The sequence below is a fragment of the Perissodus microlepis genome, chromosome 2, assembly GCF_051167445.1.
Source record: "Perissodus microlepis isolate ML-2025 ecotype Zambia chromosome 2, ASM5116744v1, whole genome shotgun sequence".
NCBI lineage: Eukaryota > Metazoa > Chordata > Actinopteri > Cichliformes > Cichlidae > Perissodus > Perissodus microlepis.
Genome location: NC_140462.1, coordinates 25,862,031 through 25,880,516, shown reverse-complemented (window position 1 = coordinate 25,880,516; position 18,486 = coordinate 25,862,031). Strand labels below are relative to the sequence as shown.

The 18,486-nt window shown below is 42.6% G+C and overlaps 2 protein-coding genes across 8 annotated transcripts; one reads left to right on the top strand and one right to left on the bottom strand.

Moving 5' to 3' along the window:
• Window positions 1–255: 255 nt before the first annotated feature.
• On the bottom strand, window positions 256–4,195 carry LOC146392798 (polyadenylate-binding protein-interacting protein 2-like). The gene is made up of 3 exons (XM_084953520.1): window positions 4,055–4,195; window positions 1,577–1,756; window positions 256–997 (listed from the first exon to the last, which is right to left on the bottom strand). Exons 1-3 carry the CDS (start codon window positions 4,193–4,195, stop codon window positions 932–934), a joined length of 387 nt encoding a protein of 128 aa, XP_084809646.1. The 3' UTR covers window positions 256–931.
• Window positions 4,196–4,555: 360 nt separating this feature from the next.
• On the top strand, window positions 4,556–18,003 carry LOC146392797 (uncharacterized). Of its 7 annotated transcripts, none has more exons than XM_084953457.1 (22): window positions 4,556–4,667; window positions 6,566–7,452; window positions 8,475–8,536; window positions 8,951–8,989; window positions 9,378–9,478; window positions 9,855–9,898; window positions 10,004–10,120; window positions 10,562–10,687; window positions 10,771–11,019; window positions 11,921–12,045; window positions 13,155–13,704; window positions 13,776–13,973; window positions 14,046–14,136; window positions 14,324–14,340; window positions 14,736–14,858; window positions 15,074–15,202; window positions 15,805–15,933; window positions 16,016–16,146; window positions 16,341–16,557; window positions 16,790–16,901; window positions 16,982–17,097; window positions 17,201–18,003. In XM_084953457.1, the coding sequence occupies exons 2-22, from the start codon at window positions 6,721–6,723 to the stop codon at window positions 17,252–17,254; spliced, it is 3,462 nt and encodes a 1,153-aa protein (XP_084809583.1). In that variant the 5' UTR covers window positions 4,556–4,667; window positions 6,566–6,720; the 3' UTR covers window positions 17,255–18,003. The 7 variants fall into 7 exon arrangements, with proteins under 7 accessions (XP_084809583.1, XP_084809557.1, XP_084809564.1 ...); XM_084953431.1 differs by lacking the exon at window positions 4,556–4,667 and adding an exon at window positions 5,351–5,904; XM_084953438.1 differs by lacking the exon at window positions 4,556–4,667 and adding an exon at window positions 5,351–5,904 and having other exon boundaries at window positions 6,563–7,452.
• The last annotated feature ends 483 nt before the right edge of the window (window positions 18,004–18,486 follow it).

The following is an 18,486-nucleotide window of genomic DNA, read 5'->3' as shown; positions in this document are numbered from 1 at the left end:
TCTAGCATATAAATAAAATATGTATATTTATTTTTAAAAATTAGTATTTAACAATTTTAAAGAACATTCTAAAAAACGTAAAAAATTATATATTTTTTACTTTATAAATGACCATACTTACATAAATCATATACTGCATCTCCATGTATGTTTACGTTTCGCTTGATCGCTGCACTTTTGGGGTGGTTCAAGACTTTTGCCCAGTCCTTTTTGCTCTCCTAGCTGTGTGGATGCTTTTTATTAACAGACAAACACTTTTTTTTCCTTTCATAAACATTTATTTCAAGTAGTATAAGAAAAAATAGATTTTTTTTACATTGTTTTTGTTTATATGACTTTTTATACAGTACTTTCTGTGCATTTAGAAAAAAAGTCAACACGAGTTATTTGATGTAGGCAGCAGAGCGAAGACAAGTCAGAGCTGACAGAAACGCCAAGGATGCTGGGAAAAAGAGCAAGAAACAGCAGAACAGCCAGCTAAACAAACCACGACCGGAAAAGTGCTTTTAGACGCCACGAGGCGGCGAAGGCGACCCTCTGAACAGGAAGTCGAATTTAAAAAAAAAAACAAAAAAAAAACAAACAAACAAAAAACAAGCACACAGTTTGATTTCAGGTTTTATAAAAGTGCCCCAAAAATAATAATTAAAGTGGAGACAGGAAGCAGTTTGTTCTGATTTAGAGTCATACAAACACTCCTCTCAGCTGATGTACATTCAGAGAGTACACACACACACACACACACACACACACACACACACACACACACACACACACACACCCCTAACTGTAACTGTGAAGACATGCGAGCGCAGAACTTTGGCAACACGTCAGGCTGAAGGTCGAGTGGCAGCTGGAAAATACAGCAGACATCTTGGTGATGATGTCACAGTGCGGACTAGGGTTGGGGGGAGGGAGGAGCCTAGCCGGGTCACATGGCATGTTTCTGGATGCCTGGGGTGAACTCCTTGGCATTGGGGTTCAAGCTGCTGGTCACCTGAAGGAGAGAAGAAGAAAAACCGTCATTGTTATTTCTGTGAAGAAAATAAAGAAACAGTGACCTCTGCTGGACAGATGAGGGTCAACAGTCAGAGACTAATTTAATAATCAACTAATTGGGAAGAAAAAAACCTGAGAAACCAATGAGTGTGGAGATGTTATCAGACACGTTCAGGCACTGTGCTGTGTCTCACTCAGCAGCTCTTTCTGTATTATTGATTTCATCCTTTTTTATTGCACTATTTTACACATTGTTGTATCATATTCAGCTTTACACGTTTCATTCAGATTAAACGTGTTTCAGATTTTTACTGAATTAAAGGTCATTTGTCTTTTTCCATTTGGCTATACTAAATTATTTGTGTAGTTTTTATTCTATTTTTCAAACTTTATTTTATTTTATTAGTGGTTGTTTTTAATGTTTTGGCTTTGGAGTATATTTGCTGTAATCCTACATTTTTTTTATAATGTGTTGGAATAATGTCAGCTGACAGGACGCCATCTTCTGGTGTCCTTTTATTCTTATGGCCAAAACACGAGTTTTCTCTGTAACCAATGGTAAAGGTGATAAACTCACCACCACATCCAGGTCTTTGTCGCCATCGAGGACCAGGAGGCTGATCTGCTCTTGCAGCTGGCTGACGCTTTGAGAAGGGAGATCTCTGGACGGGATGAACCACTCCCACTCCTCCTCCTCATCCAGCATCTCCTGGAAACAGCGCTCGATGAACTCCTCCTCCCACAACTCCTCCTCCACCTGCCGAAAACACAGGCAGAGAAGCAGCAGTCACACGTTTGTTGGACCAACAAAGAACCAAAACTTTTAACATGTCGTCCAACCCGAGAGCGAACATCACACAGATAACACTTTAAGGAGAGATGCTACAATGTTCTTCAGGGGAATCTGCTCTGCACCCCCTTCTACTAATCCAGTTATCCTTGTTTCCTTCTCTGCCTAAGATGATGCTGGTTAGCAGCTCAATAAGTAAGCCCAGGCTTTCCTAATCTAGCAATGAGCGTGTTCACATGTCAGAGGCGGGGTTTGCAGCACCTGACCAATCACAACGAGACGACTACTCGAAACAGAGCGGCTGATTTTACAAATATAAATCGGAAACAAATTTTAAGAGTTTAACACAGAACAGAGTTAAAGTAACACAGCAGCTGCAGTCCTCCTTTCTTTGTGAAACGTAACGCTCTCTAAAACACAGCTCCACAGACTCTTTTTCCAAACAAAACATCCTTATGGAAATTTCCAACCGGACGCCTCCCACCTACTCCTCTGTTAACCGACTCCACACGCTGTCAGCTGATTGCATAATCAGGCCACTGCCTGACCTGAATTCCAGCTCAAGGAGCCACTGCTTTGTGGTGCACACAGGCTTCAGCTGCTCAGTGTAATTTTCCTTCAAACTGTAAATTTCCACCTTAAAATCACAGCTACTTTTAAGAATGCACAATTTCTAAATGTTAACCTTCTTTTAATCTGTAAACAAAACCCTAGATTTCCACCTTAAAAACGTGAATCTGTAGGCAATGACCTTTGTTTTCAGTTGAACAACACAGGTGTTGGAAATATTCTATTTAATCATACTTTCACCTTAAAGTGCACATTTTTGCTGTAAAAATCACAATTTTTGAAAAACAGATTTCCACCTTAAAAACCAAAATCAGCTGAGTTTGTACGTAAACATACAAAGTTTCTTTTTATCTTCAACTTAGAAGTCCAGATTTTTACCTTAAGATTTGTCATCTGTATATACAAGATGTACAACAGCACAATTTCTGGATTTAGCCTGTAAAGATAATTACAGATATCCACTTTAAAAAGTCACCCATCATGCTTTTGGATACTTTCCCTGCCTTCAAATCAAATCAACCTAATTTCACTTTATCTCTCTTAATCTCAATAAACTACAATTTAAAATTCACATTACCACCTTAAAAATGAATATGTTTCTAGATACTTCTCAAATAAATAAGTCCAAGTTAAGGCTATTTTTTCTTGTAACATAAACCCCAGATTTGCACTTTAAAAGTCTATCTATGGAAACTGATCTTCCAAGCAAAGCAGATTGGAATTATACTGCAACACTATGACTAAAACAACAAAATTCTGACATGTAGTTTCCCTTAAACCTCCAATTCCAACCAGGAAAGTCTGTCTGCAGAAATCTACACCATAACATACTGCTTTATCCGCATATGGGAGCTTCACATCAGAGCAACGTGAGTGTAATCTATAAAAAAAAGAACAGATTTCCTCCTTAGAAGTTGACTGAGTCTGTTTGAAAATACTGATCTTTGCTTACAACTAAAAACAACCGTTTAGGTACAACTTATCTTAATCTGCAGATTTCCACCTTAGAAACAGAGCTCACTGAGCTCATATAAAAATTAACAAATCCGCAACTTCATCTGTTTATTCCCACCTTAAAAATTAATCTTGGAGTGTTTTTCAGATGCCTTGTCTGTCTCCCAAAATAAATCACCCTCAAGTCAAACCTTAAAGCAGTCAGAGGAGTCCGTGTGCAGATGCTGATCTTTCATTTTAAGTAGACGAATACAGAATTGAGGTGTAATCTGTCTGGAAAATGACAGATTTCGATCTTAAAGGGGAAAGCTATATTTGTCTGCATACACAAGTTTTAGAGAACAATTTCTGGGTGTAAGGTGTAAGGTGAAAAACAGATTTCCACCTTAAAAGTTATCTGAGTCCACCTAACATTGGACATAATGTATCTATAAAACAATAGTTAATAAAAAGATAATTAGTCTGTAATCTCAGGCAATAATTACTCTTTCAACATATTATTCAAACATTAGATTTCCACCTTAATAGTCAACTGAGTCTTTCTGTAGCTACTGGTTTGAGGTATAACTTCTCTTTAAACGCCAGCTAAATCTGTTCTACCTTAAAAGATCAGCCTGCTTTGTTTTGGATGACTTTTCCTCCTCCATAATAAATTTAATTTCAGACTCTTTAACCATTTTTCCGCCTTAAACGCAGATTTTTTCACTTGCAGTCCAGGTCATCCTCGTCCCAGCTCCTCACCTGCCTGTTGAACTCCTCCTCGTTCTCCATCCACATATACTCGGCGAACGGGTCGTCCTCGGCGTTGAACTGGCTGGTGAGGATCAACTCGGTGCCGGTGGTCATGTTCGGGCCCCCGCTGCTGATGCTCGGGTCTTTCATGTCTGCAAGGAGAACCAGAGGACACAGTGAGGGAGAGGGACAGGGGTCAGCGGGAACAAACACGTAGCTTCGGCCGCTATAATGCTCGCCGTCATGGCCGCTGTCTGACGGACAACAATAGCAAGCAGCTAGCGAATAATTTTTGGCGAGAACACAACAGAAACAGAAAAATATCACCGCGAAAACACCACCGCGAGCACCCAGCCGCGTTAGAGGAGCACGGTGGAACGGGCAGCTGTGTTTTTATGAAGCACAATACCTTCGGGGGTGATTTATTCGACGACAGAGAAGACAAACGGTCAACTCGCTGGAACTCGGTTGTTGCTGTAATGGCCGCGCTGCTTCTGTTTGTTTACATCTCCACCGTAACCGTCACCGTGCGCTCGCTCCTCATTGGTCGTTGACGTGTTGCCTTCATGGGCCTCGTGGTTTAACATCGGAAAATAGGAATCTAACAAGAGGACCACATAAGGTAAACGTTATTTATACCAGAGGTTAAGAATCTCCTCTGGGTCTCTGTTTCATTTTTTTATTCATTCACTAAATATCACAGTTGGGTACAGAACTTTATGTCTGGATACACATTATAATTGACGCTACACTTTAGCTTGTTATTTTTTTATATTTAGTCATCAATGTAAGTAGATCACTGGACATCATGAATAAATATCAGCTTAGGTATTTCTCTGAATTGATGTAGCTACAGTTTCCATTCGAGAGAACAGTCATGGGTCTCTGTTGATTATTATGTTTACAGATGACATTGTGAACTGCAGAGAGCAGGTGGAGGAGAGGTAGTCTCTGGAGAGAAGATAAGTAAAAGTCAGTAGAAGCAAGACAGAATACATGCATATGAGAAGGAAACAGGTGAAAAGGTGTACATGAAAAGAGCTCAGGTTGAAGGTTGATGAGTTTAATTAATTGGAGTCAACAATCTAAAGCAATAAACATTGCACAAGGGGAAGAAGAGCGTGCACACTGGGTGAGGTGGAGTGGTTGGAGACGAGTGTTGCGGTGACCCATAAAGGGAGCAGCCAAAGTATAAAGGTTCAGTAGGTGTAGGTGTTGTGATTCTTTTATGTAGAACGGTTTCAGTGTTGTCTGGATTAAAAAGCAAACAGTGAGATAACTATTTTGTGTGGGTTTACGAGTAGAGTAAAATGTTTGTAGATCTTTTACACAACTATAATCTGCCTAGGATAAGAAAGTCCATGTTTGAGCAGTCCTTGTGTAGCTGTTTTTTTTTTTATCTGGACATCCACTCACACCCAGCATATTTCTTTGTTTTGTAATTTGATCTAATTCTTTCAATTTGATCTAATTCTTTCAATTTGAGAAGGGCTTTCATCACGTTAGGTGCTGGCACCTTTTCTGACCTTGAATGCAGCACTGTAGTCCAAACTCTGAAAGCCCGCCTTCCTCCGAAAGTTTATAAAATCCACTGATTTAACAAGCCTAAACTCATTTTTTAAACAAAATACATATCCTCTATAGTGATAAGAGAACCTGAGAGAAATTATTAATATAGAGGAGCTAAGTGTGTGTTGTGTTAATAGCTATTTTCATAGAAAACGTTTAAGCAGCGAACAGAAACAAAAACACCGCCTGATGCAGGAGGAGAGGAAATATCGCGATACTTCACATCCTCTAGTTTGGTCACCTGTCTCGTGCTATTTACTAATCAGCTGCGATCGGGTGTTGGAGAAAGGGTAAGAGTGTCCGTAATTACAGATAAATCATATTATACACGTAAATGCACAGTTAACAGCTTCATGCACAGTTTGCACGTTAAATATCAGATAACTTAAGGCTGTTAGCTATGCTAGTGTTAGCAGGTAGGAGGACATGTATGTTAGCAAAGTTAGCTGCGCAGCTTATCTGAGTCGTTTTTGGTTTCATTTTTCTCATTAATGACAGTGTACTTAATCTTTTAGTTAACATGTCAGGTTAAACAACGTAGACATCATAGCGCTGTTAGCTTAACTGTTAGCTCGACCCGTAAAGCGTGTTTGCTGCAGCTTTCCTTCTCCTCTCACTGTACCTGCACAGATGTTACTCCTGGTCTGTGTCAGGCTGTGATTCACTTAGGGGCTCGCTGTAATCTCGCAATCTTATTGATGTTTCCATGGACTCAGAGTTTCTCTTCCTCAGTGAGGAGGTCTCCGTCACTCTGTTTGCATCAGGTCATGTTCCTCCTGCTGGGCTGAGGTGAATCTTTCTCTCTCTCCTCCTTTAACCGCCTCCTATGTTCCCTTTGCAGTAAAGATCAGAGTCGTGCTCCTCCGTCTGTTGCTCAGGGCCTCCACTGGCTCCTGTTTTCTTAGGAGAGGCTTTGTTTGAAGCTTTTTCTACCTCATTGTGTCTCAGCAGAAATAAGACTTGCCACCACAGAAGAAAAGGAGCTCCTGCTCACTTTGACCACATTAAGTTCCTGTCATCTTTGAAGACCTTTTCCAGTGCCTGTTTCCTTCTTTATCTTGGCTCTCTGTGCTGAATCCAGAGAGCGGGACAGACTTTTTGATATCATGTCTCAGAAGACGCAGGCTGACGGCGCTCAGAAACACTTCGCTGTGGGTCGGGGGCTCCTGGCCGCTGCAGAAACCTTGAACTTCAACATGAACGAGCAGCGTCCCAACAGACCAGTGGGGGTGGGTGTGGGGGTGGGCATGGAGTGCCAGGACGGCAACGGGCAGATGCCCCAATGTGGCGGCAGCACTAGCAATCTTGGCAGCACCATGAAGCTGTTTGCCAGTTTGGGGCTGTCGCCCTCTGACCTGGACGCTCTGGCTGAAATCCCTGAGGAGGAGATCAGCGTGGAGACGCTGCCACACATCCTCAGACAGCTGAAGAGTTGTAAGGGGGAAGCAGGAGAGCGGCGGGCGGCCATGTCCTCTGATGCTGTGTATCGAGGAGGAAGCTGGGAAGAGGGGCACGTGGGGAGGATGGGCGGTTCTTCTCTGCGACAAGGTTCAGCCAAGTCCTCCACAGACTTTGGGTACAGCTCCCTGCAGGACGTCTCCTTCGGCCGGGGCTACGGCTTAAATTACAGCGGTGGAGGTGGAGGTGGGAGCAGAGAGAGGCCATACTCTGAGCTTTCCCACCACAGTGGGTTCGGCATGGGCCCGTCTGAGCCCGTCTTTATGCAGAGGAGGATGGGCTCCCCGTCAAACGGAAAAGTCCAAGACTTCTTGGGAGTCATGCCCCCCATGTTCCCCCACGTGTGCTCTCTTTGTGACTTTGACGTTCATTCCACCATGGTGAGTACGTCCAACCTGCTTCCTCTTTTCTTCTCGGACTAACTGTAAATGTTTGAGCTCCAGTCTTCCTTCAGTCAGTGACAGGCGCTGATTCAGGTCCGGTTTACTTCATATAATTTCCTTGTTGTATCTCCTCACAGCATGTTCCCTCTCTCCATTTTCTCAGCTGAAGCTCTCCAGCATTGAACAATTAGATTTGGATCTTTCCAGCGGTCATCCAATCAAACCAAAAATCTCTTTTTATAATTAGTATCTGTTCACATGAGCTGGTAAAGCTGTTAATGTTACACATTCAGTCTGATTTACTTGATCTTTTCACTTCATTAGCTTTAACAAAGTCCTGGGAGGATCTTGATTTGCTCCTTGTGTCTCCAACATGAAACATTTAAAGCTCCTCACACATTCATGGAATATCGAATTGGCAGCTTTTAAACCTGTGAGACTTTTGGCAGCTGGGGTCTTGTGTTTGTTTTTCTTTAGTTTGTGGTGTCAGGAGTGAGAAAGAAGGATCTAATCGATTATCACTCGAATTTGGAAATTTAAATTCTCTCTGAGAAGAAATGTACACTTTTTGGCTTTAAAGCAAAAAATTTTAACATGGTTCTTTTCAATGCTGACAAAAACATAATTTACCAAAAATCAACAGGAAGTTAGTAATCTACTGATCAAAGTCACACAGTGAGCAGGTTTGAAGATATGCGGGTGAGCTCTTCTTGCCTGTATGACTGTCACTGATGGCTTAAGAAAGCATCAAATACTGTCTGTTATAGTGATTATTGCACACAAAATATAATGAATTATTCATTTTTGTAGGTCTTAAAAAGATCTTAATCATGAATTTTTGGTTTTAAAATGGAAACCTGATGAAGTGCATTTAAATTCTTAGTAAATCTGGTCCTAAGTGATTGTCTGGGTGACGCTATGAAGGTTAATAACTGTGTGAACTGTTCCTTTAATATACAGGTTGTATTTTAGGAGAAACGGCCTGTTGAGTGTCAGTAATGCTCTGTTTGTGTTTGTAGGAGTGGAACCAACACGTTAATGGACTCCGCCATGCTGAAAACAGACGGCACCTTCTGGACATGTGAGTCGCTCTTAATACACAACAGTGAGCCAAAACAGATTATGTTATGAATCTGTTAACAGCATGTTCACATCAGAAGAAATTAGGTTGGTTTTTAGAGTTTCAGTACCCAAACCAACGCAAACGTGGTCCTGTGCAGCCCTCCAAAATCCCAGCACTGGACGGGGATGACTCTGGCGTTAGTCAGATTAGTTTATGACGTACCTGGTAAGAAGTAAACCGACCTTTGTAGTACAGAAAATTTAAGGTTAGCCCTGAAGTTACATGAATGAGATGAAATCCTGCTCCGTAGTACCGATCTCTGTTTGACCTCAGCAGGAGGTTGTAATGTTTTAGCTCATCGTTGTTGACTAAATGTTCCTTTGAGGTCTGTTCCTCTTTATCAGATGTGTAACACTGAATGTTGTTTTTCAGGTATCCAGAGTGGGACCCTGGTATGGGCCCAGGCAGAGGGTAAGAGATGCTAACATTAAGCTCCTCCTTTAGTGTTTGAGATGTTAGATTTAGAGTCCTAAAGGACCTCGACGTAACCTCGGAAAAGTGTTATTACTGACAGCCATGCCCAAACAGATTGTCCTGCACTGATTTGTCTTTCTGTTGTTTGCATTGTATGTCATGTATGGTGCACAGCAGCAGAGAGAGCAGCAAGCATACTGTACACCTGACAGGCAACTTCCTGTTTGGTCAGATGGGCTTCATTAGATTAGATAAAGATTCAGAAACTCTCCTGCCTCCAGAGGGTTCACACACTGTCTCTGTGGCTTGGTGTTAACAAAGCTTTGTGTTGTGTGTTAATAATCCTGGTGTCTGATAACTGACAATCACATGTTTTTAATTCTAGTGGTCGTCCCTGGGAGACCCCCAACCTGTCTGCAGGACTGCTGGGACCAGCCCCCATGTCTTCAGGACCAATGGCAGGGATGTCCTCGAGCTGGGGTGGAGGTGAGGGACCCACAGATGTCTTATTTTATCACTATTAATACTATTAGTATTATTTTAAGTCATTTGTCACTTTCTCTCTGTGCGGGGAGTCACTATTTTATTCATAAAGATGGTTTCAGACAGCTGACGTCAAGTCTTTAACTTCCAACTGATCAAGTCGGGTTCTCCTGTGAGCTCAGTGTTACATTTATGTGCCACGCTTGCTGACTTTGGGATAAAAATGGTTAAAAAGCTCAGGTACAGTAAATACAGAGAGCCATTAAAAAGAGTGGGTGAGGGTTAAGAGACCCGGCTGTTTAGTGCCCTCAGAAAGCTGCAGACACTTTTTGAAATCTGTCTTTGCTCATGTGCGAACATCGGTGTGTTTGTGTGTCAGGAGTAGGTGGAGGACGTGGTTCCGGTCCATTGGGACAGAATAAGGTGAGTCTGACCTCCTCTGTCTCTCTGCTGTGTCTTCCTGTGGATCAGCTCATTTCTGCAGAGCTCAGCTGGTTTCAGTAAAGACTGTGTGTGTCGTGTCCTCAGCTGAGGAGCAGGGTGGTGGTGGTGAAATATGAAAGGAAGCCTCTCAGCGACAAGACCCTGTTCGCCCTCGTTGAGCGCTTCGGCTGCCTGAGGGAGCACCTCATCCTCAAGAACAAGGTAGGAAAACTCACCTCGCTGTTTCCACCTCAGTTACTTCTAACTTAGATGTAGACATTAGTTAAACTTTCTTCTTCATAAATGTAACTGAACAATACAATCAGCTGCCTCACACTCTTTCATCCTGCACATGAACTCCATCTCCTCAATCTGAAACTGCAGCTGGTAGTCCTCATTCTCCTTCGCAGCCTCGCTGAGCTGAACCCACTCACAGAGGATCTCCACACCAGGAGGAGGACTGCTGGCACCAGCTGCAGTCCAAGATGGTAGAAATGGAGTCAGACTGAGCTTGTGATAAGAGACTATAGATAGCTGGGGATTAAAGAAGTTTAAATATAATCCAGTAATAACAACATTAAATACGTGGTTGTGAAACTTAAAGAAAACCTCTCTGAGGAAAACTGAATTTCAGCATTGAAGTCTAATCTTTGTGACCATCAGGCTTTTCTGGAGATGAGCACACATGAAGAAGCTCTGGACGTGGTGAACTACTACCAGCAGCATCCACCGTCGTCGTACGGCAAACCCGTCACCTTCTACCTGTCCCAGACCCTCATGTTCATTGAGGTAACATCCCCTCGCTTGCTAAATAAAACTCACCACTTCCCCACAGACTCAGATCCTCAGAAGTTTCTGTTTCTAACCTGCAGAAAGACGAGCGACCAATGGATCGACTGATGGACCGACTGACAAAGCGGCCGGTGGACCGACCAGGGGACCAACCGATGACCCGGCGGGTGGAGCGGCCGATAGACAAACCTGAGAAAGAGGTCAAAAGTCAAGGCAGCAAGGTGGTCTTCTTCTACCATCTGCCCCGAGAGGACGAGAAGAAACAGGAGCTGCTGACCCTCGCCGAACGCTTCGGTGTGGTTGAGAAACACCTCTTCTTAACCGACCGGGTAAATAAACCAGAGCAGGAAACTCCAAAAGTTGATTTTGTTCATCTGGACGTAGCGTTTTGAGGGAGAAACATTTCGTCACTCATCCAAGTGACTTCTTCAGTCTCAGCTGACTGCAGGTTTCCCCAGCCTTATAAACAACCTTATACATCAGGGGAACCAAACAACCTCTGGCGAAGCGGATGGCACATCACAGAAGAGCTACCTCGTCAGGCCAGGACTCTGCAGTCTATTTACACCTACAGGCCAGTGGACACTCTTTCAATGATGAGGATGTACACATCCTGGACAGGGAGGAACGCTGGTTTGAGCTTGGAGTCAAGGAGGCCATTTACGTGAAAAGGGAAAAACCATCTCTGAATCGAGGAGGGGGCCTAAGGGTACATCTTTCACCATCTTACAATGCTGTGATTGCAGCCATTCCCCAACTCTCTGTGAATGGTACTCATGGCCATTGATCAGTGGTCTTTGATCAGTGAGCTTTGGTCAGTGGTTGTAGATCAATGGTCATGAGAATTTGCATAATTAAGATTAAGGAACTGACCTCCCAGCCCATTGTTCCTTCAGTGGGCTGGTTTCAGTCATTATGCAAATGTACTGTTTATAAGATTGGGGAAACCTGCAGTCAGCTGAGACTGAAGAAGTCACTTGGATGAGTGACGAAACATTTCTCCCACAAAACGCTACGTCCAGATGAACAGAATCAACTTTTGGAGTTTTACTTACCTGGATGATTGAGCGTGCATCAAGACAGAGCAAGAAACACTGCTACTCTTTGAGTGCTCATGTGATGCCAGCATTACTACAGAAAGTGTGGAGATCAGATTTGGCTGAGTATAGTCTGTGATAAGGTGAAATAAGTTTGAATGATGGCTGCTTTTGTGTTCGTCTGTGTGTCCAGGCGTTTATTCAGCTGGCAACTGTGGAGGACGCAGAGATGCTGGTAAAGCATTACACCCAGAACCCCCTCGTCTTCAATGGGAGAATAGTCCGTCTCAACATCTGCACCAAATACAAAACCCTCAAGTGAGTACCCGGCTTCAGACACTGCTACCATGACATGGTGTAGGAACTGTAAACACATACATGAATGAGATGCAGTGAAAGGGACAGATACACCCTTTGACTGGAGGTTGTGGGAAATAAATGAAATAAAAGACAGTTACCTGACCTGGTGACTGGAGGTTTATTCTACTGAAAGAACTAAAAGTGAATGAAACTATTAACCATTGGAGGTCATTTTATTTATTTATTTTATATAAGACATGTTTATAAACTCTTTCATAAGCTCCCTCAAGACCACTCAGTTATTATTTTGGACAAACACTTTAGCGTATTTAATGAAAGTGTGAATATTATGAATATTGTCAGAATTAGATGCCCTTTTATTGAAACAGACGGAATTGAAGCTAGAGGATGAGCCTGGTATCTGTCATATGCTCTAAATCAGAGATGTCAAACTCATTTTTAATCTCAGGCCACATACAGCCTACTTACACGAGCCATAAAAAACTCTCCTTTCTGCCGGTGTACAGAACCATAACTATGTATCTAATCCATGAGATATTTTAATATAAGAAAAATGGACGGGTATGGGGAGCATCTGTATCAGTAGTTAAAGCTGCAAAACTTATGAAAAGACACTTAAAGATCTTCCTCCAGATGTTCCAAAGCCATCCAGTGGGCCAGATTGGAGTGTTTGCCAGGCTGATTCTGGCCCCCAGGCCATATGTTTGACACCCCTGCTCTAAATTGTGGTGACACGAGCTGTGAAAATGTACCCAGAATGCATTTTTTTCAAGTTCTGTCAAGTCAAATATAAGAAAACATGCAGGGTACCAATGGTTGTTCCTGTTCCTTTGTGTCACAGACTTTAAACTGGTGCAGCACAGCTGATCCATGATATTTCAGCTTTCGTAGATCCTAGCAGACGTCATGTTGAAAACAGCAGGGTGTCAGCAGAAGTAGCTCCAGATTAGCCAGTGAGCAAACCCGACTCTTTATTAAAAGTTAGAAATTGAACATCATCTCTGACCTCGTTATGAGAGGTGGTGTTAGCTGGCTAACTGCTAACACAGTGTATATATGTCAGGATACACACGGAAGCTTAAACTCATACACACTCGTTCATACAGTGTGAAGCACAAACAGGGCGGAGGAGACGGTTCGAGCCAGAAGAATGGCAGAGCCGAGTCCTCCAACTCCAAAACCTCCTCATCCAGCTCCAGGAGCAGACAGGAAAATAAGGAAGAAAAGGAGAAGGACAAAGTGAAGATGGTAACAGAGGAGGAGGACGAGGATGAGGAAGTGTCAGGAGTGATGGAAGGAAGGGAGGACGGAGAAGAGCAGCAGGCACCTGATGGCGAGGAGGAGGAGGAGCAGGCACCTGATGACGAGGAGGAGGAGGAGCAGGCACCTGATGACGAGGAGGAGGAGGAGCAGGCACCTGATGACGAGGAGGAGGAGGAGCAGGCACCTGATGACGAGGAGGAGCAGGAGCAGGAGCAGGCACCTGATGGCGAGGAGAAGGAGGAGCAGGTACCTGATGGCAAGGAGAAGGAGGAGCAGGTACCTGATGGCAAGGAGAAGGAGGACGAGCCTAAGGGAGCAGAGTCTGTGAAGGAGACGGTAAAGGAGTCTGAGGATGCTCGACAGGAGGAGGAGGAGAAGAAAGAGGAGGAGAAGGTGAGAAAACAAAGTTGAAACAAATATTAAAGCCAAAAGTGATTCCTGGAATTAAACCGAACTGCACACAGGTTACCGATGATGTCACTGATGACACACCTGGAGACATGGGTGAGGTCAAGCAGGAGGCGGAGTCAGAGCCACAAACTGAAGCGGCAGAAACAGAAACTTCGGCCGAGGAGCACGAGAGCAAAGAGGAGGCAAACATGGAGGCGGCAGAGAGCTCGGAGGCGCCGGAGGCAGTGGAGGGAGATCTACCCGAAGAAGAGGTGACGCACCTGCTCTGTCCTTCAGTCTGTAATCCAGGAGTGGCACAGGTGTGTTAATGATGTCTCTTCCAGCAGGACTTCCCAGAGAACATGGAGGACTTTGTGACGCTGGACGAGCTGGAGGAAGACAACGACGAAGCCCACGGAGAGTCGGATGACATCGGTACCTGATCAGATCAATATTTAGAGATCAAAGTTAACACTTGTACCTGTAATGTGCTGCAGCACCAGCTTTTCCTTAAAAAAGTCATTTTCCTTCATGGATGTGAGGACGATGTCTTCAATTGAAAAAAAGGTGTTTGAAATTAACGCACATCTTCCTCTCTGTTTGTGTCTCCTCTTCTCTGCAGACAACACGAGGCGAGGGGTACGTACCCAAGCGCCGTCGCTCTGATACCTTTAATATTTGACTTCATGTTTCTGTGGATCACTGCATCTCAGCTGCATGACACTCCCTCTAAATCTGATCCTCTGAGGTCACACTGTCACTCTAACTCTATTTAGTGCTTCGTCAGACGCGTTTACTTTGATAAATACTCTGAGTTTATAATAATCAATATGTTTATAATGGTGTTTGCTCAAACCTCCACACAGAGGAAAATTTTGCATTAATAATGATTTTTGATCCATAATATCTTTGCTTTTGTATGTAATTGCGCTAGCTTCAGACATTTTGAGATTTCCAACATAACTTTTGTTCAGAAACCTGTTTTCATTCACTCTATTTCACTGGAATTCCTCAATTCTTGCTCCTCCCATCAGGGTATGAGGGTGGTGAACATCGTCGGCTTCAGGCGAGGGTACCAGTACCTCAACGAGCTGCTGAAACTCGCCCAGCCTTTCGGAAAGGTGGTCAAACACCTGGTGCTGGACCTGAGACCCGAGGTACTCTGTTCAGTGTTAAGTGAAAGTTTAATCCTGGACATTTGTATCACTGCAGTAAAGCAACTTTTTCAAACATCAGTTGAAAAATGTTCCAAATGCAAATTTGGAGAAGTGGTAAATATAGAAGTGGTAAACGAATCTGCATCCAGTTGAAGTAGTTGGATATTTCCTGAAAAGTATTTTTAAATATCGCATTGTCTCCTCTCCCTCGTCAGGCGTTCCTTCAGTTCGCCACGGAAGAAGAAGCACGGGCAATGGCCAACTTCTACAACGGGAACATCACGGCGTCAGTGTGCGGGCGGACGGTGAAGATCAGTCACTCCATGAGCTACCCCACCATCCAGGTGATTTATTTAAATTTTTTTAACCTCCATGTTATGTTTTCATCTGATTTAGTAATTTCTACAAAATTTGAAACCTGAGAATAAGGTTTGTGTCTAAAATGTTCTAAATACATACACCTTAGCCAGACTGCAGTGGTCATTGGTTAAAGCTAAAATATCAAAAATAAATAAGTAAAATTATCTTTGAGCAGTCATTTAAAACAAACCCCAGATTCAGCTGTTCCAACGTTTACGAGCTACAACCTCGAAGTGTGATCGGCTCTGGATTTACAATAAGATCATGGATCAATTAAAAGATTCTGATCAGATGATCAAACTGCTGTTTTAAGGTTTCAGCAGGTCTGCTACATAAGCAGGTGCCTGGCTGTGGTGGGCTTTATGTTTATAGTAAAACTAAAATGAATTGTGACTTACACTGGAAATCGGTGACAGGAAGCAGGATCAGAGAAGATGTGGATGTTATTAGTGTTCCAGATTATTGTGGGCCAGTAAAAATGTGATATTTGTGACATTTGTCAGATAAAAGAAACACGACTGTATGAGGACATGTCGGTGTTTGTTTTCTTCTTTGTGGGCTCATTTTCTCTGTGTTTGCTGTTCAGTCCGGTTCCAGCAAGGTGGTGTACATCGGGCAGATCCCCAACAGCAAATACACGGACGAGGAGGTCCTGAAGCTCGCCGAACCATACGGGAGGGTCAAGAAGTACTTCCTGAACAGGATCCGGAGAGAGGTACGGAACTGGGACAAATGCACGTCCGACCTGAATCCACATAACTCCTGCTGCTTTAAAGCCGTCCGATGCTTGTCCTCAGTGTTTCCTCGAGATGTGTAATGCCGAGGACGCAGAGAAGATGGCTGCCGATTATAAAGCGAAGCCACTGAGATTCAGCGGGAAGCGCCTGACCCTCTACGTGAGCAGGAAGTACAAACAGCTCAAACACGGGTGAGTTTCTTCTTTTTCTTCTTGTGTGCTCACTGCACGAGTTTGATTTATTAGTTTCTCTTCACAGCAGCAGTCGTCTTCAGGCCTTTTATCTAAATGTAAACCTGGAGATGACACCTGTCTTTTACAGCTTGTGGATGTACTTTGCTTTAAGCTGAAGCCTCTGAACCCCTCAATCACGTCTGTCCATTAAGCCATAGAGTGCCAAACACCAAGAAGAGAGCGAGCGAGAGCCCGCCACTAAAATCCTCCCATGACAGCGAGGAGCCTCCAGGGAAGAAGCCCAAAGAGGAGGTCAAACCAGAGGAAGAGGAGAAAAAGGAGGAGGAAGTGCAGAGCTGTGAAGTCAGTGGTGAAGAGACGGTGATGGACGAAAATTTGGGTGCTGAGAAGCTGAAGGACAGCGAGGACGTGAGTCGTTTGTACAGCTCGTTATTGAAACGTTCAATCAAAGACGACTTCGGTGACATTGAATTCATTTAAACATCTTTCCATCAACTGACCAGAGATTGGAGCTAATTGCTAACATGCTAACAATGGGGAAACTTTGTTTTTACACATTTTAATTATTTAAATAAATTTTGATTAGAAATAAAACAGGTAAACAAGAGGAATCTTTTGTTTTTCTCTTTTATTTTCGCAGATGGAGACATCGACTAATCAGAATGAGCAGACAGAGGCTGTTCCTGTCGCTGCGAACAAAGCCAGCACGGCGTCTCTGCCCCTGCCGCTGTACGAACCCTCCACACCCATCGGTGAGAAAGCTTCGCCAGGTCATCGTCAGGTTCACGTCAAAAAAAACTCGCCGTCATCATCGTCATTGTTACTATTTCAGGTGTCGAACACGTGAAGGCGGGGTTTTACTGCCGCATCTGTTTCCTGTTTTACTCCAACGAAGACACGGCGAAGAAGATGCACTGCAGCAGCCAAGCTCACTACAACAAGCTGCAGGTGCCCACATAATGATACACCTTAGACCTAGCCACATTATAACATACCTGAAGTACATATGCAACACTGCCCCGCCCACATTACAGCATATGTTTGTTTTCAGAAACACCTGGAGAAGGAGCAGAGCAAAGCAGAGAAGAAGGCGCTGCCGACCTGAGAACACTTGAAGCTGAGGAAGAGGCATGAATGTCAGATTTTTTTTTTAAGGTTTTAATTTTGTTAATTTTGCCATTTGTGAAACACACATCTGAGTGACTTCCTGCTGCTGCTCTGTGGGCTTAAAGCCTCAAAGACTCTGGTCAACATTTTGTTTTGTCTAATCAATAACAAACAGTATAAAAACATTTTGCCTGTGCAGGTTTTTCCTTTGATTTTTGAAACATCTGGTTTTTCAAACTAATATCTGAACAATAAATTATTTTTTTAAGAGTCATAGATGTGAATATTTGTTTAACGTCTGAAACAGACTTGACTTTGTTCTTGGTTTCTCAATAAAATGTGTTAAAATTTTGTTAAAATAGACATTTTTATCTTGTATTTTTATTTATTTAGGGTTAGCCTTTTTGTAGTTTTTTGTTCCAAAAATAATAAAAAGATTTTTTTTTCATTCAAAGACATCAGTTTTTCTTTGATAATTTTCAGTTTCAGTACCACATAAAGGGAAAAAATTGTACTTCTGCATGAGGCAGCATGTGGTTGGCCGGGCTTGCACTGTAATTTACCCGGTTGATCAGGTGATCCATCTACCTGGATTATTTTCTGCCAGGTAATCAACCTCACTCTCTCAACAGTTTTCCTCACTACCTTCCTCTAGTTTGACTGATGCTGCTGTACAGAAAAACAAGATGTTTAAGCAGAAATAAGTAAACCTGTGAAGCAAAAATAAATGTGAACGAAGGAGATTTATTTCCTTTCTCCTCTTATTTTTTATTATCCTAAAATTACAAAAAGATGACATTCAAGATGAGAGTGTCAAGCAAAATCAAACAAGCTTTCCCCCTAGATACTACACTAACATGTTAGAGATGTTTCTAGAAATAAATCTTAATTGCCATTTATTAAATATATATTACATAAATTAATATATATGAATATTAATTGTATTTACATACAATTCATTCTAAAATGTATACTTGAAATATTAAAATAAAACTACTATTATATTTTATAATAATAGTTATACAAATATAAATGTTTTAAAAACGTTAAAATGGTTTTAGTATAAATTTGATTTTTTTCCTGTTGCGCTGATATAGTTATCAGTTGTCAGGTATTATTTTTTGACACTGTATTTAAAACTAGCTGCAGATTTTTGAGCTTTCATGCAAACTGAACAGACACCTTTTGTTTGATCGTTACATTCAGACACGTGATCGTACTGAGACGTAC